Below are 23,021 nucleotides of genomic sequence, written 5' to 3' on the forward strand. Positions count from 1 at the left end.
GGAAGGATGGCATTCCGGGCCTGGGTGTCTCAGTGAACAGAAGCTTCCAGAAATGACATGCGGGGTGTTGTCGAGGAACAGGGAGGAGGCAGGCCTGCCCTGTGCAGAGGACTTGTGGTTGGGATGAGGGAGGGGAAGGAGGGTACGGGGGGTGGGGGGGAAGGGGTTCAGAGACAAGCCACCACCAGGCTAGCTGTCGGGGGACTTGAGGGCCTCCATCTAGACATACCTGCCTTTCATTTCAGGTAGGAGGGTGCGGGAAGGGGCAGGTTTACTGCTGAAGATAAATGTATTGGACTCCAAAGGCTGATCAACCAAAGCACAATAACTCCGTTTGCCTGCTGGGAGGTTCTTGGGCCCTGGCTTTCTGCCGGAGGAGAGTGGGGTGTGGACTTTTTTGGGTCCAGATCTGGGCCTCTTTGGCTGGAGAAGCTGGTGTGGTTGTTCCCTAATGACTTGCATTCAGTTCCATCTTTTACACTTAGTCGGATTTTTCATGGCAGGAAGAATTGTAAACCCACTGACTGGCCCCAGTGTCCCTGCACAGGTGACATGGTCTGAGTTTGCCAGTACATGCAGGTAGGCTGAGTCAATCTTACTTGGTGGTGAAACTAGTAAATAGCACATATGGATCTTTGAACAGCCTGAAAGCGAGTCCCGCCCAGAGGAACTTAAATGTGTGGAATTTAGAGAGACGGAGCATGCTAAATGCTGATGTTTCCAAAAATGCTGCCTTCGTCAGAGTTATTTGCAGTAAAGGGGAAGTTTAGTTTTAAACCAGGTTTTCAGTGTATGAAGCATACTGAAGAAGGAAAAGGATCTGAATCAACTGGAGCTGTTTGGCAAATCTCTGGGCAAGTTTGAATATTTTTCCTTCAAATCTCTTTGTTTAATGTTAATTTAGCATCTAATGGATACATTTCCAAATTAGGCCTTTTATCCCTAAGGTATAAAAAGTATAGATGGTAGAGAAATGGATGGTCATTATATACTTAAATTTCTTAGAATGCTAGGGAAATAAGTCTTGTATTATCTAATGTAGAAGAGGAAACACCAGTGTTATTTTCTTTTATATGTTGCATGGTCAATGCCCAGTATGTTTTATCAAGGACCACAAACTTGAAGATCTCAAGGCAGGAAGTTAAGTGGAATTGAGTGTGGGCTTAACCCAGAGGGGAATTGAGTGTGGGGCAATAGGGTTCTGAAAGAACTAAGCAGAATCCTTAGACTGCGGAGGCACAGAAGAGTGCTGGTGAGTCTTGCCAGGGCCCTCTGAGTGGCTCCCTCGGTAGGCCCACTCAGGAAGCTGGGTGTGGACCAGGCATGTGCCCATGCCCTGACTTTTCCACAGGGCTCTTTCTCATGACTTTCCTCGTGTGCTGCCTGCTGAACTCTATACGTGCTATACTTTTATTTTTTGCCATATTTCATTGCCAAGGCCAGGTAGAGGATAAAAACCAAGTGCTTCCAGCCAAGTGACAGATGCCTGTTTTGGCCGTCGTCCTCAGGTGGCCCTGATGATGTGGTAGGACTGATGTGTTCATTCTTGGTGCATGGCAGTGGGCTTGTCTGGGAGGCAAGCCTTGCTTTATGGTCCAGATCACCTTAAGGGTGCCTGATGGATCATTCTGGGTGAGGGCTAATGCAGCACCAAAAGGTATTTCCCAGTGCCCCTCCCCCCCTTTTGTGAAGTTACTTTATAAACTGAACTGGGAACCCCTGCTCTGAGTAAACCTGAAAAGGCGTGCTCCTTGATTGTGGTCCATGCCTCTACATAGATCCACCTGAAAAGATGACATGATAGGTGGGAATGAAAAAGCTAGTGTTGGTGTGTTTTCACCTTTTTTCAACTTTCTTGAGGTGTAATTGAAGTACACTAACTACACATGTTTTAAAGTACTAGTATCCAAATTGCTGGATGGATGTATATACCTTTGGAACCATTCATCTCAAGGTAAAAATGTTCCCATCCATTGTCTCCAGAAGGGAAACTAGTATTTCTGTGGTTACTGCTTCTGGCAACCGAGTGACCTCAGACAAGCTAGTCACCAGGTCCCCATGGCCTGCCGTTCCACGTCTGTAAAAAGTGCGAAGAGTAGAAGGCCTTCCCAGACTTGAAATTCGCATAGCTTATGAACCCTAATGTGTAGTTGAACTATCTTCTGAAGCATTTAAATCAGTGATTCTTTTTTTTTTTTTAACATATTTTATTGATTTTTTACAGAGAGAAAGAGAGAAGGAATAGAAAGTTAGAAACATCAATAAGAGAAACATCGATCAGCTGCGTCCTGCACATCCCCTACTGGGGATGTGCTCACAACCAAGGTACATGCCCTTGACTGGAATCGAACCTGGGACTTTTCAGTCCACAGGCCGACGCTCTATCCACTGAGCCAAACCAGTTTCGGCTAGACCAGTGATTCTTTTAAGGGGCCAGAGATGTGAATGTGTGTGCATGCACATGTGTGTGTTGCACACGTGTATGTTCAGAGGTCACAATTCAGAAGATACTTAATATGTTGCTTTCATGGTACAAATAATTGAAAATAAAATCTTATAGTCTGGGGGGATATAGAAGATGGTGTGAGAAGCTATGTAACTGACTTGGGTTAAAATTGTAAAAAAATACCCAGGAGGAGGAGTACCCTTATACCTATTTTGCCTTTAAAGATCTTAGCCTCAAACTAACAGTTCTGTGCTTAGATCAAGTTTTCCTTTGGGAAGTTTATTTTTATTTTTATTTATGTATTATATACCTCTATTGATTTCAGAGAGGAAGGGAGAGAGAGATAGAAACATCAATAATGAAAGAGAATCATTGATCGGCTGCCTCCTGTGCCCCCTGCTGGGGATCGAGTGGGCAACCCTGGCAGGTGTCCTTGACCGGAATCGAATCCAGAACCCTTCAGTCTTCAGGCCGGCTCTCTATCCACTGAACCAAACCAGCTAGGGCCCTCTGGAAGTTTTAGATCATTTTCTCTTGAAAATAATCAGAATGGTATTGAAAGAAATTGATGTTAAGGTAATGCAGGAAATTATGGAAATATTGGGCTGGTGACCAATTTGTGTCCATAGTCAGAAGAAGCTCGAGTCCCTTTCCAACTGTGTCAAAGCAAGTAAGAACTAGGAGGCATGATTCTAGAGCAGCGGTCACCAATGAGGTCCAGAAGGTTGGCGACAGCTGTTCTAAAAGACAGTGATACTGTACAGATCTAGTGACATTTTTGAGCCCTTTCTTCCAAGCAGTCAGGTACATCACCCGTGTTGGTCTTTATTATTCTTACCTGTGAGCTCTCTGTGGGAATCTGAAACACAGATGGGTTGGAAGCGGCCAGCAAAGAGAATCTATTTGGGGGGCATTGGTTATAATTTAAACTTGATGTTGATATTGCCTAAAAATGTAAATAAAAAACAATAAATGTGAAGGTGGTTATTAAGGTTCTAGCCCCACCTTTCTTAAAGGAAGAAGAAAAGCAAAGCATCACTGTCCTCTCCTCACCAGAGGCTGACAACCCCCTAGTCTGCTATGTGCCCAGCATGCCAGGCACACACAGGTGCATGTCCCTGCAGTGGGGAAGGGCAGACTTACATGGACAGTGGTGAGCCCAAGAGGAAGCTGTCAGTGGAGGCTCCCCTAGACTGTGAGCTCTGGAGCTCTGTCCCCACCATACCCCAGGGCCTGGCACCCAGTGGGTATTAAATCCATTTTTAAAATTTAAGCTCCCTTTTAAAAATTTTAACTCATACTTTTAAAATTTGACTTATAGAGGGGGTGTAGAGATTACCCAAATTTATTATGAAGGAATCCAGTCTTCATGTAGCTAAAATGCCAATTTTTTCTATAACTAAAGAAAAAAGTGAAAACCACTTACATCATTGTGGACAGTATTCAGCTGCTGTCTAGAGATTTGTTCTTAACTGACCTTCCATCTGTCTTTCAGGTAAAGGCAGCAGTAATGCTGACCCTGGCGAGCAAACTGAAGCGGGATGACGGTCTCAAAGGGTCCCGGACGTCAACCACAGCCTCTGACTCCACTCGCAGGGTGTCTGTGAGAGACAGGCTGCTCGTTAAAGGTCTGAGCTCTTTATATTCCACAACAATCGAGGAGGCTGGCTGGGGGCTCTGTTGAAGTGTGAAGCAGCTTGTTTGAAAACGTTAGAGCGTAACCGCTTATTACTTAAACCTGTGTGCTGTGGGAGTGCTGCTGGTGAGGAAGTGCATTAGAAACTGGTGTGTCTTATGTACTTGGAGTATTCTCTGTGGGGCTGCCAGCACACTGGCAGGAGTAAAGTCCTGAGAGTGAGCAGATCTACCACTCTGATCTCAGGGCTGTCATTGTTGACTCCTGAGAGAGGGGTCTGTTTCTTCTGGACCCCTCAGCACCAAGGGAGGGAGTGGAATTGGGTAATCTCTTAGGATTCTTCTCCATTTAATCAAGTCAAAGCCTGAGGAGAGCCTGTGCAAACTTAGTTCCCCTTGCAGAATTAACAGCACGTCGTCCCGGAGCTGTGGGTCACATGTGTTTGTGTGCAGCTTCTGTGTGACTCATTGCACAGACATACAGCTCTCAGGTGCATAGGCAGTTTTTTAGGGTCGAGGACTACAGAGTTGAGGGAGAAACAGCCCTGCCGTGAAAGAGCTTATGACGTGTTTTCATTTCTTAAGTGTGAGGAGCTAGGAAGCACTTGATATGTGAGTATGTGAGTAGTTTGTTAGAACTGTCTGTGTTCGTGTTCTTCTAGGCAGTCACGGTGGGGGTGACTGGTATTTGATATCCTGATACTTTTTGTGGCAGGGAAGCCATGCGTATGTACGCACTATGTATACACGTGCTGTGTCGGGCCTTCTCAGAAACAAAGCAGTGCTCAGCTTGGGAAGGAACGGGAACAGGAAGGCCTCAGGTTTAGGGGCACATGCTTCCTTGTTCTGCTGCCCCCGAACGTTGACTCAGCTCTGGCTTATGCCTCCTGGTAGAGTAAGAACTGTTCTCTACATTTTGGCATTGCCTGTTCTGTTGGGGAGAGCGCTGGATTGCAGTGGGTTTGCTAAGCAGCTTTATCCTGTGGGGTCAGAGGGTGCCGTGGTGGTACCACCTCACTTGGGTGGGCCCTTTAGGACCTGAGTCTCTTCCGGGTGCTGGCTCAAGGGTTCCATCTATTGTACAACGGAAGCAGGAGCCAGGCAGCACCTGGAAAAGGGTTTGATGCATGTTGTTGTCCTTGGAGTGGAGGGTGTTTTGGTTGCTGGGGAGTTACAGTGAGGATGGTCCAGACCTTTGCTAAGGAGGAACAGGTGGGAAGCTGGCAGGTGTACTGTGCAATCTGGTTGACCATACCCCCATAATGTTTATAGCAGCTTTGTACACTAAGCTCTCGAGCCTGGCCCTCTGTTGGGCACTTTCTAGTGCAAATCTAGTCTGACCTTTGCTAATCTTGCTGGAGGGTGGTTTATTTTGAAGCTGGACATAGGGGATTGAGAAATTTGCTGGAGGCAGCTTTAGTGCAGGAGGACAGCTGGACCCACATATAGGGGTAGGGCAGGCTCTCAGGGGCAGGCCCAGCAAGCAGAAACAAAGGAGCAGGAAAGAGTACAAGGGCAGAGAAGAGAGGCTCCCACACACATCTAGCCCTGACATAGTTGGGTAGCCCACTGGGGCTCGTCATGCTGGACTTTGCCCCTTCTCTAAGGGCAGGAGTGTCTTCCAGGGCAGCAGAAGGCTGGAGTCAGTTGTCCTTGGATACACCAGAACCTATTTCAGAGCAGCGAGCACCCAGGAAAGAGACTAGGTCCTAAAGGGCCCAGCCATGCCCACTCTCTATCATACTGACACCTTCACCACACCAGCATGTGATTTGAACCCCCAGGATGGTTCTCAAGGATGTCCTCCTGGCCAGAAATGGGGAGTGTAGAACAATCCAGTGAATGGTCTGAGCCAGGATTGAGGGCCACTGCCTGCTCTGAACCCTGTGAGCTGGGGACACTGGGGAGAGGGTGTCAGATCTGTGCATTTCCTGTTGGCTCCAACTTAGGTCAGCCTGACTGGGGAGCTAGTGCTTTCATGCCTTACCTTTGTGGGCTGTTGACGGTGTTTCCACCTCCCAAAAATGCCCTCAGGCAGAATTGCTGACTTCTTGTCTTTCATAAGGTGGCCCTGTTTTTCACTTGTCCACTCAGCAAACTTAGTGCCTGCTTGCTATCATTCTACTGATTCTGACCCCCAAAGACTCAAGGGGCCCAGGCAGGCTGGCGGGCACTTTTTGCCTGTTAGTCTTTGTTAAGTGTGGAGATTTGGAACTGAGTTGACTGAGTTCAAGCTCACGTCTGGAATCAGCGGCTCTAAAGGGACTGAATCTATGTGCAGCCTTTGTCCCCAGCTATCCCAGGAGAATGCAGCCTTTGTCCCCAGCTATCCCAGGAGAAAGGTTCTTCACGCCTCAGGACATTCACTGCCATCTTGCCAACAAGTGTGCTTGTTTGTCAAGCACTTTCTGAGCACCCTGTGTGTGCCAGGCTCAGGGCCAGGTACTGTCCCAGGGCTGGGCAAGTCTGTTCATTCTCTGCCATGGAGAGAGTGCAGGTTCATCTGATCTTCCTGTGTAGTCATGCTTCGAGTGGGCTCTGTGGTTTGATCTTTAGTTAGAAAGGAAAAGAGTCTCATTTCTCAGAAGGAAGTTGTGCAGCCACGGAATTGTGCAAGGTGCCAGGTGCCTCCCAGAAAGGCTGGGCCAGTGTGCAGTGGATGTGTTAGCATCTTGGGACAGGTGAAACCTTAAGCAGGGTAAAATATCTGAATTTGTTGTTACAGAACAGGTGGGGGTTCATGTCCTTTGGCACTAAGGTAATGCAGGAAAGGGTAACTGCTTTTCCAAGAGGCCTCAAGCATGTAAAGCAATCCACTTGTTTCTTTGGTCAGACACTTAGTGGTAACTATTGATGTTAATGAGTAGTATTTGCCATCATTGCCGATGTAGAGAAACTATTGGTGTTAATGAATAGTACTTGCCATCAATGCAGATGTAGAGAAACTATTGATGTTAATGAGTAGTATTTGCCATCATTGCAGATGTAGAGAAACTATTGGTGTTAATGAGTAGTATTTGCCATCATTGGAGATGTAGAGAAACTGTTGTCATTTGTGACAGCTCTCCCGAGAGCAACACTGTGTGAGCTTCTGTGGCTCGTTTTGTCTTGTATAGTGGCTGAATTAGAGTACCTGGCATCTTTATTGAAGTCTTTGTGCCCCCAGAATGGTATTCCTTGCTGCATTGGCTGTTGGACCAGAAGCCTACAGATACCCTGCCTCTGGTTTGGTCATTGCTGGACTGGGTCTGAGGGCTCTCCCCGGCCCTGTCCACCTTCCTTGAGTGGGTCACACTGATCGTGGAAATAAATGCAAGCATAGTGCTCATCAGGAATTTAAGTCTAGACTCCTGGTCAGCAAACTGTAGCTCACGAGCCACATGCGGCTCTTTGGCTCCTTGAGTGTGGCTCTTCCACAAAATTAGGAGTACCCTAATTAAGTTAATAACAATGTACCTACCTACTCATTAGTCAACAGAGCCAAATATCAACTGTACAATGATTGAAATTTCTTTTGAGAGCCAAATTTTTAAAACTTAAACTTCTTCTAATGCCACTTCTTCAAAATAGACTCGCCCAGGCCGTGGTATTTTGTGCAAGAACCACATTCAAAGGGCCAAAGAGCCGCATGTGGCTTATGAGCCACAGTTTGCCAACCACAGGTCTAGACTATAGTATGAAGTTGTTAAGTCTGTGTAACCAGCTGTGTATAAATATAGCTTGGCACAACAGCTGACAGCAATTTCCTGTACCTGGGGAGAGTAGCAACTCAGAGGCCTGAGCCCCACCTAGAACTTCTGGTGTATTGCCTGGCAGGGCTGTGAGGGGGCAGGGTTTGCTCTGCAGGTTCTAGGTCAGGGATGGAAACCATTTTTCTGCCAAGGGCCATTTGTATATCTATAAAATAAAAAATTATCAGCTTAAAGATTGGCCTGCTGTATTTGGTCAGACATTTAATTAACTCACCTCTAATACCTTGGCAGGACCAGACCAAATGATTTCTTGGGGCTTATATGGCCCTCTGGCCAGACATTCCCCATCCTATTCTAGATTGTGACAATGGAAGCACAACTCCAGATTTTACTAAAAATAATTGAATCATACACATAAGTAGGTCTTTTTAGTATATAAATGGTACTCGCTAAAGCTGTAAAGGTCAGGAAAAATCTCCCCAGGTGATTGGCATTGCTGCAGGGTAGAGAACCCCTGTCCTAGAGTGAGGCGCCCTCCGCCTGTGCCAGCGGTGTGGGGCTGCTTCTGTGGCCCTGTCGTCATCATGCCTGGTCAGCACTCCCCGCCACCCTAGCTCCAGACCTCCTCTCTTCCCTTAGCACTAGAATGTCTTCTCAAACATTTTACTTCTGTTAGGTGCCCCCTCCCCCAAACCCTCTGGGCACATCTCACTGGGCTTTTGTAAAGGTGGGTGAGCAGAGCTCTCCTGACTGTAGATGGCATAGGCCCCCAGAGAAAGCCTGGTTCCTGTGGCCAGCATCTATCTCAAAAGAAGGGCCTCAAGGACTGTTTCTTGCAAATTCTTACCAATAAAAATTTAAATAATAGTATAATAAAATATGTAAATAGGATGTGCCTTAAAAACATAGTTTAATTATATGGATAACTTTTAAAGTTGTTAATATGAATGATTCATTTATAAAATGTCTGCTTTTCCGATACAATGAAATCCTGTGTGAGCTGTTGGAGCAGAGCAAGGCCCTTGCTCCTTCCTATCAGAGTGGATGCCTCAGAGTGCAGAACGCTGTGGTCCTCTGCACCCCACTTTCTTTCATGAGCACCCTGCTCTAGGTTAGGGCAATAGTAAGCCAGTCATGAGGCCAAAACTGAAGATCACTGTGGTCGTTATGAGAGTAATGATATTGAACTTCTCACGGGCTCTCCATGATGTTAAGTGGATATGTTTGAATGTACAACATAACACTACCAAGAAGGGAGACTCCTGGGCTTGCATTTCACCACAAAACCTGGTCCTTTTCCAGAGGATGATTAGGGTCACTGCTCTCCCCATGCCCAGCTCCGCTGATTGGCTATAACACCCGGAACTGTGTTCCCTGGCTCCTCTGCCCCACTCCACTTTCTAGATGCAATTCCAAACACCTGGATCCCCAAGCAGATACATTTTGTAGGCCTTTCTCTACCCAGATTCTTAGTCAGCTGAAGTCAAAAGCCTGTGGGTTTCCCAAATCTTAGCCTGAGAGCAGAACCAGTCTTCCCACTAACGCACTTAGCACTCAGTTTTGCAAACCGGTGGCCTCTGCCCTCCTCTTTCCACTCCTCTTCACATCACTTGAAGAAATCTTCATAACTGTAGCTTTTATATTTTGACCACTCATTTGATTTTTAGTTTTTTAAATCTGGTTTTCATCTTTCCCCTTGCCTTCCTGCTGTTTTGAATGTCCTCAGCTGGGTCCATCACACCCATTGGCTATGCCTTGGGCCTCATTCCCCTTGGACCAGCCTGTCCTCTCTTTAATGAATCACCACATTTCCCCATAGTTTTCCACCTCTTTCTTACTCTTAACTTTCCTGGCTTCTTGTGCTCTGCTTTCTGCTGAGGTTTTTCTCACCAGTCTCCCCACTTTTGTTGGTCTCATCACCTCAGGTGGCATCACTCTGCAGGGGCTCCTCAACCCTGACTTGATCATGCACCCAGACTTCAGTGTACTTCTCCCAGGGCTTCCCCAGCCCTGTGCTCCATCTTGGACGCCTCTCGCCCCACACAGCTGGCAGCTCCTTCCATGCTCTGCCCTCAAGCCAGGCCTTTGCTGCCTACCCAAGTGCCCAGCTCACAGGTCACCTAGCCTTCGCTGTGCCCTTCCTAAAGTGGTCCTCTTGAGACAAAGCTTAGGAACTTTGGTTCAGAGATCTTCCTTGGCTGCTGTTGCTGCAGAATATAGTTTAGAATTCTGAGCCATGCTCTTGGGACCTCTACGATCCTGACCTCCTTTCCCGTTGCTCCACACTCTAGCTTTGGTGCCTGTCACGTGTTCTATGGTTTTGCACATCACTAACCTCCACCTCTACTGGACAAATTCTATTTTTTCTTTGGAGCCCACTCAACCCCTCCCCCCCTCCTTTAATCTCCACAGCTGAAGGGAATCCCAGCACATTCTGTTATGCCTGAGGCAGAGAGCACTTGCTTGCCCAGTTATTTCTGGGTGTGTCCCCTTCACCCCCCCAGATCAGTTGTGTAGTAGTAGGATGGCTGAGGTTTTGTAGCTCTGTGCTGGCAGTGGGTGCTGGGCTTCAGTGCTGTAATGACTGATAGTACAGGCCCTGGAGGAGAGCATTGGGGCCAAGGAATGCAGCTCCAAGGGCATGGGCACGGGCACAGGTGAGGCACCAGGAGGCTAGTTCTCTCACTGAAAAGAGCAGCACGCTAGGTGAGCCATCATGGGAAGGCAGGTCTGAAAAGCTGGAAGAGATACAGGTATATAAGTAAATCAATGTTGAGAGAAGGAGCTTCTATACTTGGGGGGAACAAGGTTTTAGAAAACAGTTCGTGACTGTTTACCTAGAGGTAATTTCTGTGTTAATGTTAAGGTTTTCACTTTGAAAGTAAACTCTTAAGGGCCCTTGACTGTATTTGATGGCATCCTACATGTCACTTTGTATATTTGAAAGCAACTTCATGGCTTAAAGTCTAAACTTGAGGCCAAGTTTAGGGTTTGAGTCGTTCATTTTACTTATTTTTTCCTCAGTTCTGGCAGAAATTTCGAATTTAGAGTTGGTAATTTCATGTGGAGTAGTTGAGTGATATTAACAATAATCTCTTTGTTTCTACAGAGGTTGCAGAACTTGAAGCTAACTTACCTTGTAAGTATAGCTCCCCATCCAACATTAGTTCTGAAAAGTAATTGCATGGAGAAACTTGTGATTTTAATAATCTGAATTTCATGTACGGTAGGAATACGCTTTAATTTCTGTGCAGACAGGGAACAGACCATTTTCAAGGCTGTAAGAGGAGATGAGTCTTTCTGACCGTAGCAGGCGGTGTCTCTCTCCTCACTGTAGCAGAGGTGCGTTTGGCTAGGTTTCCTATCTGCCACGTTCTCTTTGAGTGAAATGGTCTATAAATCAATAATGGACAGCCCTAGTTTTGTTAGTGATGATGCACCATTTTGGTCCAGAAAGTTCTCGTTTATCTTTGCGCATGAGGTAGGATGGCTATACTGGCTGATGTCACCAGGTCCCCACCCCTGCTTGGTTCTCCCACTCAGACCATGTGCAGCCCTCACTCCTGAGTATGCTTGCTATCCAGGCAGTGAACCTGTGATATGTGGCAATGTTCCTTTCTTAAGACCTTCAAAGTCTGAAAACTTTCACCATTTAAATGTTTTTTTGAATTAGAACTTTTAAAAATTTGTTCTGATACTGAGGATGTGGGTGAAATATTTTACAAGTGGGTCTCCCAGTCTGGGCGAAGGCTATAGAGTGCCAACTGACTGGGGAGAAGGGGGCCCATTTCCACCTAAAGCTGTAAAGATTATTGTGGGACACATCCTTCAGTAATCATGAAATCAGTTACTAAAGGTAAGTTCATATTTTTTAAAGCATTTTTAATATATAGTATTTATGGGTACAGTGGGCTGTGATATGAACTGTTTCTTATTTGGGTCCCAGTAAAAACTTCCTGACATGCTATTTCTCTTGCAGGTACATGTAAAGTGCATTTTCCTGATCCAAACAAGCTTCATTGCTTTCAGCTAACTGTGACCCCAGGTAATATTTTTATATACTTCTTACACAGCAAATTTTAAAGGCTGCCCAAATAATCTTTGTCCTCTAATTTTTTGAGTTTATGACAGTAATGACCTTTCCGTATGACAACAAAATAAATACTTTATGGTCAAATAGAGCCTATGCTGTGAATCTGAGGCATTCATTCCAATAACTAGGACAGACCAGGCCACAGTGTACAAGGACAGGTTGCTGGTGTGTGGTGAGGAGTGTGCACTGTGGTTCAGATTCTGCTCTGTCGGTAGCAGCTGTGGGACCATGAAATCACTTCCTGACCCCTCAGCCACGGCCCACCTGCATGGAGTGGGATGGAACGGGCCTATCTCCCAGGGGGGTTGTGAGGCTACGCAGATGGCTGAGTGCAGCACAGGTGGATAGGGCAGGGTGCCAGCTGTCCTCCTTGGGACTGATAAGTGTCTCAGCTGCAGGTGCTCGTCTCTTCCCTGGTCACACTGGTCAACGGGAGGAAAGACTGGTTTTCTGTTCACAGTGCAGCTCCAAAGGATCCAGGTTCCAGCACAGGGCCAGCATTACCTTGGGCAATGGGCGTGGTGCCAGTGGGAGGGAGAGAGAGAAGGGGAGGAGCAAAGGAATTAAATAGAGGGAAAAGGAATGTTGTGGAGGAAGTGAGGGTGCTGTATGTGGAGGATAGAGGGAATGAGAAGCAGACTCAGGAGTCACTAGCTAATTTAAAAGTGAAAGAATGCAGAATTTCAGTAGGTGATAATGACCCACCAAATAAGCCCTGAAATTGTCTTCCTAAAGGGAGAGAGGGAGAGAGAGAGAGAGAGAGAGAGAGAGAGAGAGTTTCCTGTAAAAAAATTTTTTTATAATAACAGGAGAAATCCCATTTTTAAAATGTGCTTGGAAAGTTTTAAAAATTTATTGAATCTATATGGTGGTCTATAAGCTGCTCTGGGACATGAACATAAATTCAGTCTGTGACCATTTCCACTAAGATGAGTGGCACTAGGATAGAGTTAAACCTGAATGGGCTGTTGTATATGCCTGACGCCCAGAGATAACCAGACTCGGGACTGCAAGTTGAAAGGTGAAATGGTGACCACTCTTGGTCACCTTCATAAAACCACTGCATGCTCTGCTGGTTTTATTGAAGGGCGCCGAGCACTTTGTGTTTCCTGGTGACTCAGATCACCAGTGCAGGGTATTTTCAGAAATTGTTGTGGGGAAGAAGACTGGTTCTCTGATGAGTAAGCTGTCTCAGAGTTGTGTATTTGTAGTAAAAACATTGCTCTCCGTCTTTCTGGGCATTGTCAATGGCTCTCAGGGATTCTGTGGTTGTGTCCTTCTAAGCCACCTGTTGGACTTTGCCATGCTTGTCACTATTTTCCTGGAGTGGGTTTGTGTCAAACCTCTGGTTAAATGTTTCTTTTTTTTTAAATTGCATCCCCCTTCCTCTGCCTCCCCCCCCCCCCATCACAACGATTATGTATATGACACTGTCTTTCATATTCTTTCTGTTGTTCTTGAAAACAGAGCTCAATTGTATGGTTTTGGTATTCTCTGTTGGATCAGGTTAAAAGGAACTTGTGTTTCTGTGCCTGTAACTGAGTATTTATAATAGGATTTCTGTTTGTGATATGTGCACGTCAGGGACATAATTGTCGCCGGGAGCTGTGTGCCCAGCGCGCTCCTCACATACTGAGTCAGAGAGCCTGTGGCTCCTGCCCTCAGTTAAGTGAAGCAGGGTGCTATCTGCCAGCCCTGAACACTGGCCCGATAGCCTGGTTTTTAAAAGACTTTCTGGAGTCACACTCCTTTTAGTATTGAAAAAACTGACATGTGCCTAAGAAGTAGAGTTTTAAGGATGGATGAAGCAGATGGTGTAGACACTGGATCATTTGCAGCCAGTAATCTTTGGGCTGGGTCTGAAAGCCCAGGAATGAATGTGTGACATTTCGGCACTGGGTGCTCAGGGTGGAGGAGCTGCTTCTGTGTTTGAAGCTCAAAGCTCTTTGGCTGGCTTCAGGCAACTTGATGACATTTCAGTTTTGGTGGTTTTTGGAGTGTCCCTCATGCTTGGAAATAAATATGCTCTTCAGAGAAAAGATGGAACTGAAATTTGGTGACAGAAGAAAAGAAATGAATTTAGGAGAAAACAAAGTCTTCACATGGACTCATAAAAGAAAACAAAAAATATTAGCAAGTGAAACAAAACAAATCAAAACCCCAAACACTGGCTCATCTCTCCCCCAGAGCCTCCTGTGAGGGGTGACACACTGGGCCCGCCAGGTCACAGTTGCCCAGCTGGTCTGTGGAGGTCCCTCAGCCTGCCCCACTGTGGTATGGAGGCTTTTAGGCAGAGGGGGCTGTGGACATAAAGAACAATTATTATTTTAATTTTAGGTTTTCCTTTGTAAGTACATTTATTGGGGTATAAAATTACAAACAATAAAATGTACTAATTTTTTTTAAAATATATATATATTTTTATTTCAGAGATGGTTCAGAGAGATAGAAACATCAATGATGATAGAGAATCCCAGTCAGGCCATATGCCTGGGTTGAAGGTTTGATCCCCAGTGTGGGGCATACAAGAGGCAGACAGGCAGTGATTCTCATTTTCTCTCATCATTGATGTTTCTATCTCTCCCTCTCCCTTCCTCTCTGAAATCAATTTAAAAAAATAATAATTAAAAAAAAAGAATGGAATATCTGAGTCATGGGAAAGATATATTTAATTTTTTTTTAAGAAACTTTCTAAAGTGGTTGTGCCATATACCAACTAGCAATGTGTGACAATTTCCGACTCTCCTACTCTCTTACATACTTATCAGGGTGTGAAATTGTATCTCACCGTGGATTTAATTTTTAGTGAGACTGTGTTGACATTATACATCAGCCCAACAAGAAGTGAATTACAATATTGAGTATTCCAATCCAAGAGCATGCTGAACATCTGCATCTACTTAAGCCTTCTTTACTTTCTCTTGGCAGCATTTTGTAGTATTGGTGTGTATAAAGGTCCTGCAAGCACTTTGTTAAATATGTCGCTAAGGATTCCATGCTTTTTGAAGTTGTTGTAAATGATATTTTAAAATTTTCTATTTTACTTGTTATTAGTATATAAAAATACAGTTGATAATTTTAAAAAAATTTTTGTTAATTTCAGAGAAGGGAGCGAAAGAGAAAGAAACATCAATGATAAGAGAGAATAATTTTTTGTTGCCTCCTGTATGCCCCTTCCTGGGAATATGCCCTGACTGTAAATTGAACTGTTACCTCCTGGTTCATAGGTTGACACTCAATCACTGAGCCACACTGGCCAAGTAATGCATTTGATTTTTTAAAATATATTGATCATGTGTCTTGTTACCTTGCTAAATTCATTTATTAAATTCTGGTATCATTTCTTGTTGTTAATCCTCACCTGAGGATATTTTTCCATTGATTTTAGATAGAATTGAAGGGAGAGAGGGAAACAGAGAGAGGGAGAGAGACAGAAACATCGATGTGAGAGAGATATACAATACATCAATTGGTTCCTTCCCACAAACGCCCCGATGAGGGCCAGGGATTGAACCTGCAACCCAGGTAAGAGCCCTTGACTGGGAATCGAACCCATGACCCTTCAGTTCAAGCACCAAGGTTCTAACCAGTGAAAAAGACCAGCCAGAGCTTAGAAAGACCTTTTAAGCGTAATACCAAAGAAAGAAACCACAGAAAGACGGGCTTAAAAATGAAAGCTAGTTGGACAACAAAATCAAAACCAAATGCAAGAAGCAGATATTAAATGTTTATTTTGTGTAAACAGCTGAGGGAAGTGGTAAGATGTAGTATTGCTGATTTGTTCCTGATGAGAAATAGTTTGGGTGAAGTTAAACCTTTGTTTTAATTTAAAGATGGGTTAATTTTGTCAAATTCATGCCCTGCGCCCTCTGCTGGTGGCAGCTGGCAGCGTTTACATCCAGGTACCTGCCTCACCTGCACATGGACTCTAGAAGAGGCAGTGTGTCTGGTGGCACAGTTAAGGACATTGGCACAGTGCTGTGGGGTCTGCAGACCTGGGGAGTGGCATGGAGGTACCACTGCAAATCTGGGCCTCCTGCATGCCCGCCCCCCAGCTGTTGACCAGGCACATTAGCGAGGCAGCAATTTTGTCTGGTACAAGGATGTGTCCCCAGGGCTTGGAGCAGTGCCCTGCACAGGGTCTGTCCTAGTAAACCTTTGTTAAGCAGCCAAAAGCCATGTGCCAGGCACTGGGCGTTCAGCAGTCACCACTAGTCCCTTACTCCACGGACCTGACGTTCATGGGGAGACCAGCAGCAAACAGGTGACCACGCAACTTAAATAGGGTGTTACCTGTCGAGATGTGATGAGGGGACATGCTGGGTGCTGCAGGGCAGAATAGGTAGGCCTGGGGGAGAGCAGGCTGCTTAGGTCAGGGTTCTGGAGACTGAAGAGGAGGAGCCAGTCTTCAGAAGGAGGAGGACATCGGGTCAGGGAGGAGGCCAAGAGCAGGCAGGCGTAGTGGAGAGGTGTCTGAACCAGTTCGGGCAGGATCTGGTAGCCTGACAAAGGACCCTGAGTCCTCTTATGAGCTCTTTCTCCTCTGTGTTTGCCATATCCTAACAGGTGTTTGCTTTTGTTTTCTTTTTCTTTTTTTTATTTTAAAGGATTTTTTGTTTTGTGTTGTGTTTTTTTGATAGATGAGGGTTACTACCAGGGTGGAAAATTTCAGTTTGAAACAGAAGTTCCTGATGCATACAACATGGTGGTGAGTAGCCTGTGCCTGAGCCCCTGTTTCCCCTTCACATGGCTGGGTGGCCATAACAGGGCCCGGCACTCCCTGAACTGTGTCCCCTGTTACCCACCCAGTCCGGGGACTGAGCATGAAATCCTGATGTTTTGTGGGTAGTGTCACTCAGCAGCAGTATCTAGAGTCCTAGCAGAGAGATGTCTTTTGTGAACAAGTGCTTGTGAGGACTGCTGGGCAGTCTGCCATGGGACCACAGCCCCGCCCCTCCAGAGACCTTGAGCCAATTGGCAGCTTCACCGTTAGTGCTTGAATATCCCCTTTTCCTAAACTCATCAAGATGGCATATTTTTATTATTTTTTTCCTTTTTGCCATTTTGAAGGAAATAAATGTTTTCTAATTGTCATTTGAACTTTCATAAGTAGGATATTAAATACTGTTTTCTACTTATTAGCTATTCATGTTTTTTTATGAGCTGTTTTGTGCTTAGCCCTTTGATCCATTGGGTATTTGTTTTTCTTACACAGAAAGTATGCGAAACTATTTTTAGTTTTCTTAGCTGTGCTGTAAATATTTTCCTTGTTTTTTCCTGTCTCCTGTTGTTGTTCTGTAAAAGTTGGTTTTTTGTCTCATCATTGCAGTCAAGTCTACTTTTCTTTCATGAGTTTTTCATGTTATGAAATGCTTTAAAGAGGCCTAGACCCAATAGCTCATCTCCACTTCCTCCAGTGCTCTGTGGCTCTCACCTGTGTGTTTCCTGCATCAGGACGGAGCTCTGAGTGGGACTCTCATGAGTTTTAATGCCTAACCGCTTGTCCACTGAAGAATCCCTTTCCCTGCAGTGGCCGTCATTTCTTGGCCCTGGGATGTATGGATGCAGTGCCAGCCACTGGGGTGGGTGGTTGGACTATTTCCTGTTTATCTCATTTTGAGGGTGGCAGGGTCTGCAAGAACAGTTCTGTTTGGAAAGTGTCTGAATCTGGGTCCATGGTTCTCATGCAGAGGTTTCAGTTAAGAGGGCCATTGACAATAGAGGTGTCTGTGCAAGGAACAAGGAGAAAAGGGGGCAGAAGCAGACAGATACACATGGGGTGACCATGTGCAGGCCAGGACTCCATGAAAGGGAGAGAGATTGGTTCCTTCAGGTGCTGAGCCGGCCAGTGATTCAGTCTGCCCACAGTGTTAACTATAGTCAGGTACCTACTAGTTAACTATATTGTTACTCAATAGTTCGCTAAATTCAGTTGCCCATTAGAGAGAGTTATACAGCCTGGCCTCCCTTCTTCAGCCTGCAGGCCTCATTGGAGTGTAGGCTATCATAGCATCTCCCTGTCAAATGCACTCATTCATTTGCCGAAAAGCAGATGAGCGTATTAAACTTACTCTGTACCTAAATCTGTAATCCTTAGACACCTATATTTGCATAGTTGGACGAATCATTTTTTAGAAGTCTCATGATATCTTGGGTTTTGTTTTGTTTTTTTGAAATCAATAAGAAAATTCATGCCGGGACCGGTTTGGCTCAGTGGATAGAGCGTCGGCCTGCGGACTGAAAGGTCCCGGGTTCGATTCTGGGCAAGGGCATGTACCTGGTTGCGAGCACATCCCCAGTAGGGGGTGTGCAAGAGGCAGCTGATCGATGATTCTCTCTCATCAATGTTTCTAACTCTCTATCCCTCTCTCTTCCTCTCTGTAAAAAATCAATAAAATATACTTTTTTTTTAAAGAAGAAAATTCATGATAGTGCTGAGAAAGAATGTTTGCTTTTTAATATTTTTAAATTGATTTTTAGAGAAAAGACAGGAAAGGGAGAGAGAAACATGATGTGAGAGTGAAATATCAATCGGCTGCCTCATGCACAGCCCCTATTGGGGTGAGCCCGCAACCTGGGCATGTGCCATGACCAGGAATCGAACTGTCCTCCTGGTTCAACCCCTGAGCCACACTGACCAGGCTGTTTTTATAGTTTTAAAAGAACAACTTGATTCAACACACCACATCATAAACAATGTTGAACTGCCTTATTTCCCAGTACTCGTTTCATTCTCCCTGCTGTGAGTGTAAATGGATCAGATTTCCATCTAGGAAGATGGCAGTGGCATCTTCAGGAATACACATAGGGAATGGCACCACTTCGGGAGCAGTGACTTCAGACACCACAGCTCAGCAGCTCCACCAGAGGAAATCTATGGGGTCCTGTTGGCACTGGGCAAGAGCGTTGCAGACCCCCCCTGGAGTGCATGTGGGCTCCTCCTCACAGTGGGCCCAGTCACCATCAGGCCCCAGGGCTTGTAGAGGGTTTGGTTGGGGGCACGGCAGGCTTTACCAGCAAGACTAGCACATGTGGGTACAGGTGACAACACAGGCCCGCATGGGTGATGTGAGCCAGTATCGAGGTTGAATGCCTAGTGAGGAGAACAAGGGACTGGGTGAGCACGTGGTGAGGCTGTGGTCTGTGACATGTTTGGAAGGCCTGTGACCTCTCTCTCTGCATTGCAGCCACCCAAAGTGAGATGCTTGACCAGGATCTGGCACCCCAACATCACAGAGACGGGCGAGATATGTCTGAGGTGAGTCCTCTTCTGTCTGTCTTCCACATTGCTGAGCACTGTGTGTGAGCCTTGGGGTTCTAGAAGGAAGATTTTGAAGCTTGGCCAGATTGGGAGGGTTGGGAGACCTCCCTTGGGGCTTGTGGCTGCACTCCATGCCTGGCTGCTGCCTTCAGACCGGAGGCCTCCTACGCCCTTTGCTGGACAAGGCTGTGCATTGTCATGCATCCGCCCTCCAGGAGCCTTCGCCCTTTTCCAGTCCTGTTTTCATGAAGCCACATTCCCTCCATGTGGCTGATTTTAGCTAAGAGGGGAAAATTTCACTAATGAAATCCGGGAAGAAAACGTTCTCCTTTCACTAACATTATCACCTTTGAAAGGCAGTGTGCACCCTGTGACTGCTCCCAGCTGCACGGACAGCGGATTCCTCGTCCTTTCTTACAAGTGCAGTTAGCACCCATTTTCCCACCTCATGTGTGGTGCCTCCTCTTCATGTCAGCCTTCTTTTTTATAGTTAAGAGTACATTTTATAAGAGTACCTGTTTAGAAGGCATCTTCCCTCTGAAGTGTCTGTCCTGTAAGTATTGAAACTTCCAACCTGTGCCATCTTCAGTTTCAAGTGATAAGTAGCATATGGTCCAGCTTTCTCCCTGGGCTCTCACCTGTGCTCATGTCCCCTTCCTCACTCAGAACTAGATCTGCAGCAGGAATCCCTCTTGTCACTTTTGCTGACTTATGAGAAATCAAATTATTAGCAGAGTATGACTGGAATTTAGCAGATGCTAGCTAGAGAAGCCATAAACATTGATAGGTTAAGATTAAAAATATAAAAACACAAAGTCAAAAGCGAAGAGCAACTGGATTACATTGTTTGTGAAAGTCCTTACCAGTCAATATGAAAAAGGTGGACACCCCACTCTGGCCAGGTGTCTCGGAGCATCATCTGTGCACCAAAAGGTTATGGGCCTGCTCCTGGTCAAGGCACCTATATCGGGCTGCAGGTTTGACCCCTGGTCAAGGTGTGTACAGGAGGTGGCTGATGGGTAATTCTAACATGGATCTCTCTTCCTCTCCCTCTAAAATCAACAAAAATATATCCTCAGGTGAGGATTTAAAAAAATGTTTAAAAAAAAAAGTGGGCATGCCCATGGGGACAGTGGCATCAGCTATAAACTAGTGGTGGCACAGGAGAGAAGCAGGGCAGAAAGCGCTGAGGGTGCTCCGTCTCCTTGGACCTATTGGGTTCTGGTCAAGCAGCAGCGTGATGTAATTTGGCAATGCTAAACTAATTTTTCACCAGAAGGAACCTTAGTAATAAATTTTCAAAATATGGAAAGTTCATTTTAGTGAGGATTCGCTGACCACTGAGCTTTCTGTTCCAGTTTACTGAGGGAACATTCGATCGACGGCACTGGCTGGGCTCCCACAAGGACATTAAAGGTAGGTGCCTTTGACCACAGCCGTGCCCGGAAACCTCTCCCTCAGTAACAGTCACCTGTAAGAACAGCCATGTCCTTTCTGTCTGGTGCACACAGGAGGCCAGGCACACCCTGCGCTTCCTCTCCCCACTACCCACTACCACCAGGGGCTGCTAGCCACGCACTCGCCCAGTCAGTCCCTCTGTCCCCATTCTCTACGATTTAGGGAGCGTGTCAGGTCATCTGCTCTGCCTTTGCCCTTTACCATCTTGCTTCATATGATCTGCAGGGTTTTTTTTCTATCCTCCTACCCCCCACCCTAGTCTTGTATCGTGTCTCACCCTTAAAGGTGAGGAGAGTTGCCAGTAGAAGGGGAGGTGTGACTTTTGTGTGTCCCTTTTGAGCTACCCAGAGGTACATTGCACAGAGGAGGGGCGGCAGGACAGCGGCCGGGTCTGCTTTGGGGAGGGTTGTAGAGAAGGGAGCCACGGGGACTAAATAAATGACCCACCTGCTTCCACATCATAGGCTTGAGTTGCTTTCAGAGCTGAAGTCATGGTGCCTGTGTGAGCCACCATCTGTAGCCTCCCCTCAAGGCGTTTTTGCAGTGGTACCCAGAAGACACCTAGGGCTTCTTCCTGTGGCCTGTTCACTCTCAGAAGTAGTCAGGCTTGGGCCAGTGTTCACTTGCTAGTGAACAGCTACCTATCACCATCCTTTTTGACTAATGGAAACAGTTCCAAACCATTGTCACCTTTGCCCTGTCTGTGTTGGGTTGACACTGCCCAGGAGAGTGCCTGCCCCATGCTGGTGTGGGCACCTTGGTTCCCAGCTCACTTTGCCCCAGACTCAGCACAAGGTCACCTAGGCCATGCTATCTTCCCGGTGACTCCTCCCTGAGGCCGACAGTCTTAGCCCGGCAGTCTAAAAGGGCTGTAGATGTCAAGCCAGCCTGTTTGCAAGGCTCTGAGAGCTGGCTGTGCACTGCACATGCTGCCCTCTCTCAAAAGCGGTGTTCTCCCCACATGGCACCTTTACTTCGGTTGTGCATGGATTATAAAAGTTGCAACAACTAAAACTACTTGAGTCTTAAGTTTGGGCCAGATGCACGAAGATGCGCTGGGCGCCATACCTTGTGTCAGAAGGGTGACGCTGAGCAGGATAGGACAGTCCTGGGCCCTCCCCTGTGGGTGCTGGGCTTCTTTTCCCACAATGCTTCACAGACTAACTTTTAGGCCCTGCCTTCTAAAATAATGCGCAGAAACCTGACTGTATCCATCATATGCTGACTGAGTGGTTGGTCTCTGGGACCCTCCTCATTCCTGTTCCTCGGCTCTCGGAAGAGGACAGTAGACGCATTGCAGTGGCACTGTTCTTAGAGGACACAGGCCCAGAGACACGTGTGGATCAGAGGGGCCCGGCAGGCGACTGGACCTGACCACACCTCTCGGTAGACAGCTGCAGACTCGTGTGCAGACCACTCTGTGGCCAGAAGGGACTGGCAGGTGTTGTGGATTACTGAGTAGGCACTTTGGGGGAAGAAGAACACAGGAAAGGCCTTTGGGGCCCTGTCCCAAAGTCGGGACAGTGCCGACTTCCTGTGGTCATGACCGTGGCTCCTCATGAGGTGTGGTCTCTACTGCCATGGGCAGCCTAGCCTGGCCTTTTCTTACCACACCCTGGGCGTGCCCTGCCCTCTTGGGACCTAGCTTCTGTACAGGCAGTCCCTCAACTTGGCAGGTGCTCCCTCCTGCCATCCCTCTTCCTGGCAGCACCTCACATCCTCTCCCAGATGAGTTCTCTGTGGGAACTCGCCTGTGGAAGCTCCTTCAGCCTGAGAGCTGGTGTTCACCCTCAGCTCTGGCCTTAGGCCTGCCTCACACCAGAAGGATGGATGGACGGACGGAGGAGTGGTGTGGGGATAGACGAGAGGGCAATTAAAATAGTACTAGCAGTGTATCAGAGGAGAATGAGAGTAGGCCTGCAACAGACAAGCCCCTTTGTGCTAGTGAAAGGAAGCCCAGGAGAGAGCCTAATGAGAGTCCTCCATCACAATCAGTCCTGAGAGAAAGTGGGTTTCTGTCATTTTAGTTAAAATTTCTGATTTTTGAATTAAAAAAAAAAATGTCTCCCTTGATTTTTGAAGTAACTAGAGCAAAATTATTAAGATTCAGTGGGATGGTGGGTGATCTGGTCCCCAAGAAGCAACAGATCCCAAAACAGCAGAGTTTATCTTAAAGGTGGGTGGACTCTGCCTGGGAGTGACAGGTGAGTGGTCCTGTGAGGTCAGGGTGTCCTGTGCAGAAGTTGCCTAAGGGCTGTTATCACCCAGGATTGGACTCGTCGACCTGGGAAGGCAGTTTCTGTTCTCTGATTTTACACTCACTGTCTGTGACTGCTCACTTCTGAATTTCCTACTCTGTGATTATAATGAGAGAAGTTGTTTTAATTTTATGGCTTGGGGAAAACAAAGCCTGATAAGATGAATTTTTATATGGGC

The 23,021-nt window shown here is 46.4% G+C and overlaps 1 protein-coding gene and 1 long non-coding RNA gene across 6 annotated transcripts in view; both read left to right on the forward strand.

The window, feature by feature from the left end:
• UBE2F (ubiquitin conjugating enzyme E2 F (putative)) overlaps nt 1-23,021 on the forward strand; it is a 29,869-nt gene that overhangs the window by 848 nt on the left and 6,000 nt on the right. The window contains exons 2-7 of one of the 5 annotated variants that reach the window (XM_045575650.1): nt 3,942-4,074; nt 10,883-10,912; nt 11,753-11,818; nt 16,474-16,574; nt 19,054-19,124; nt 20,486-20,543. In XM_045575650.1, the coding sequence (XP_045431606.1) occupies nt 3,957-4,074; nt 10,883-10,912; nt 11,753-11,818; nt 16,474-16,574; nt 19,054-19,124; nt 20,486-20,543 (444 nt within the window). In that variant the 5' untranslated portion in view covers nt 3,942-3,956. Of the gene's footprint in view, nt 1-3,940; nt 4,075-10,882; nt 10,913-11,752; nt 11,819-16,473; nt 16,575-19,053; nt 19,125-20,485; nt 20,544-23,021 lie in introns of those variants that run through there. The other 4 variants (XM_036420962.2, XM_036420961.2, XM_045575651.1 and 1 more) reach the window with 4 other exon arrangements.
• LOC123651666 lies at nt 6,154-8,022 on the forward strand. Its single transcript, XR_006740541.1, has 3 exons — nt 6,154-6,944; nt 7,071-7,421; nt 7,744-8,022. It is a non-coding gene; the product is annotated as an uncharacterized LOC123651666 (long non-coding RNA).

Source organism: Pipistrellus kuhlii, unplaced genomic scaffold (assembly GCF_014108245.1).
Source record: "Pipistrellus kuhlii isolate mPipKuh1 unplaced genomic scaffold, mPipKuh1.p scaffold_m20_p_7, whole genome shotgun sequence".
Classification (NCBI taxonomy): domain Eukaryota; kingdom Metazoa; phylum Chordata; class Mammalia; order Chiroptera; family Vespertilionidae; genus Pipistrellus; species Pipistrellus kuhlii.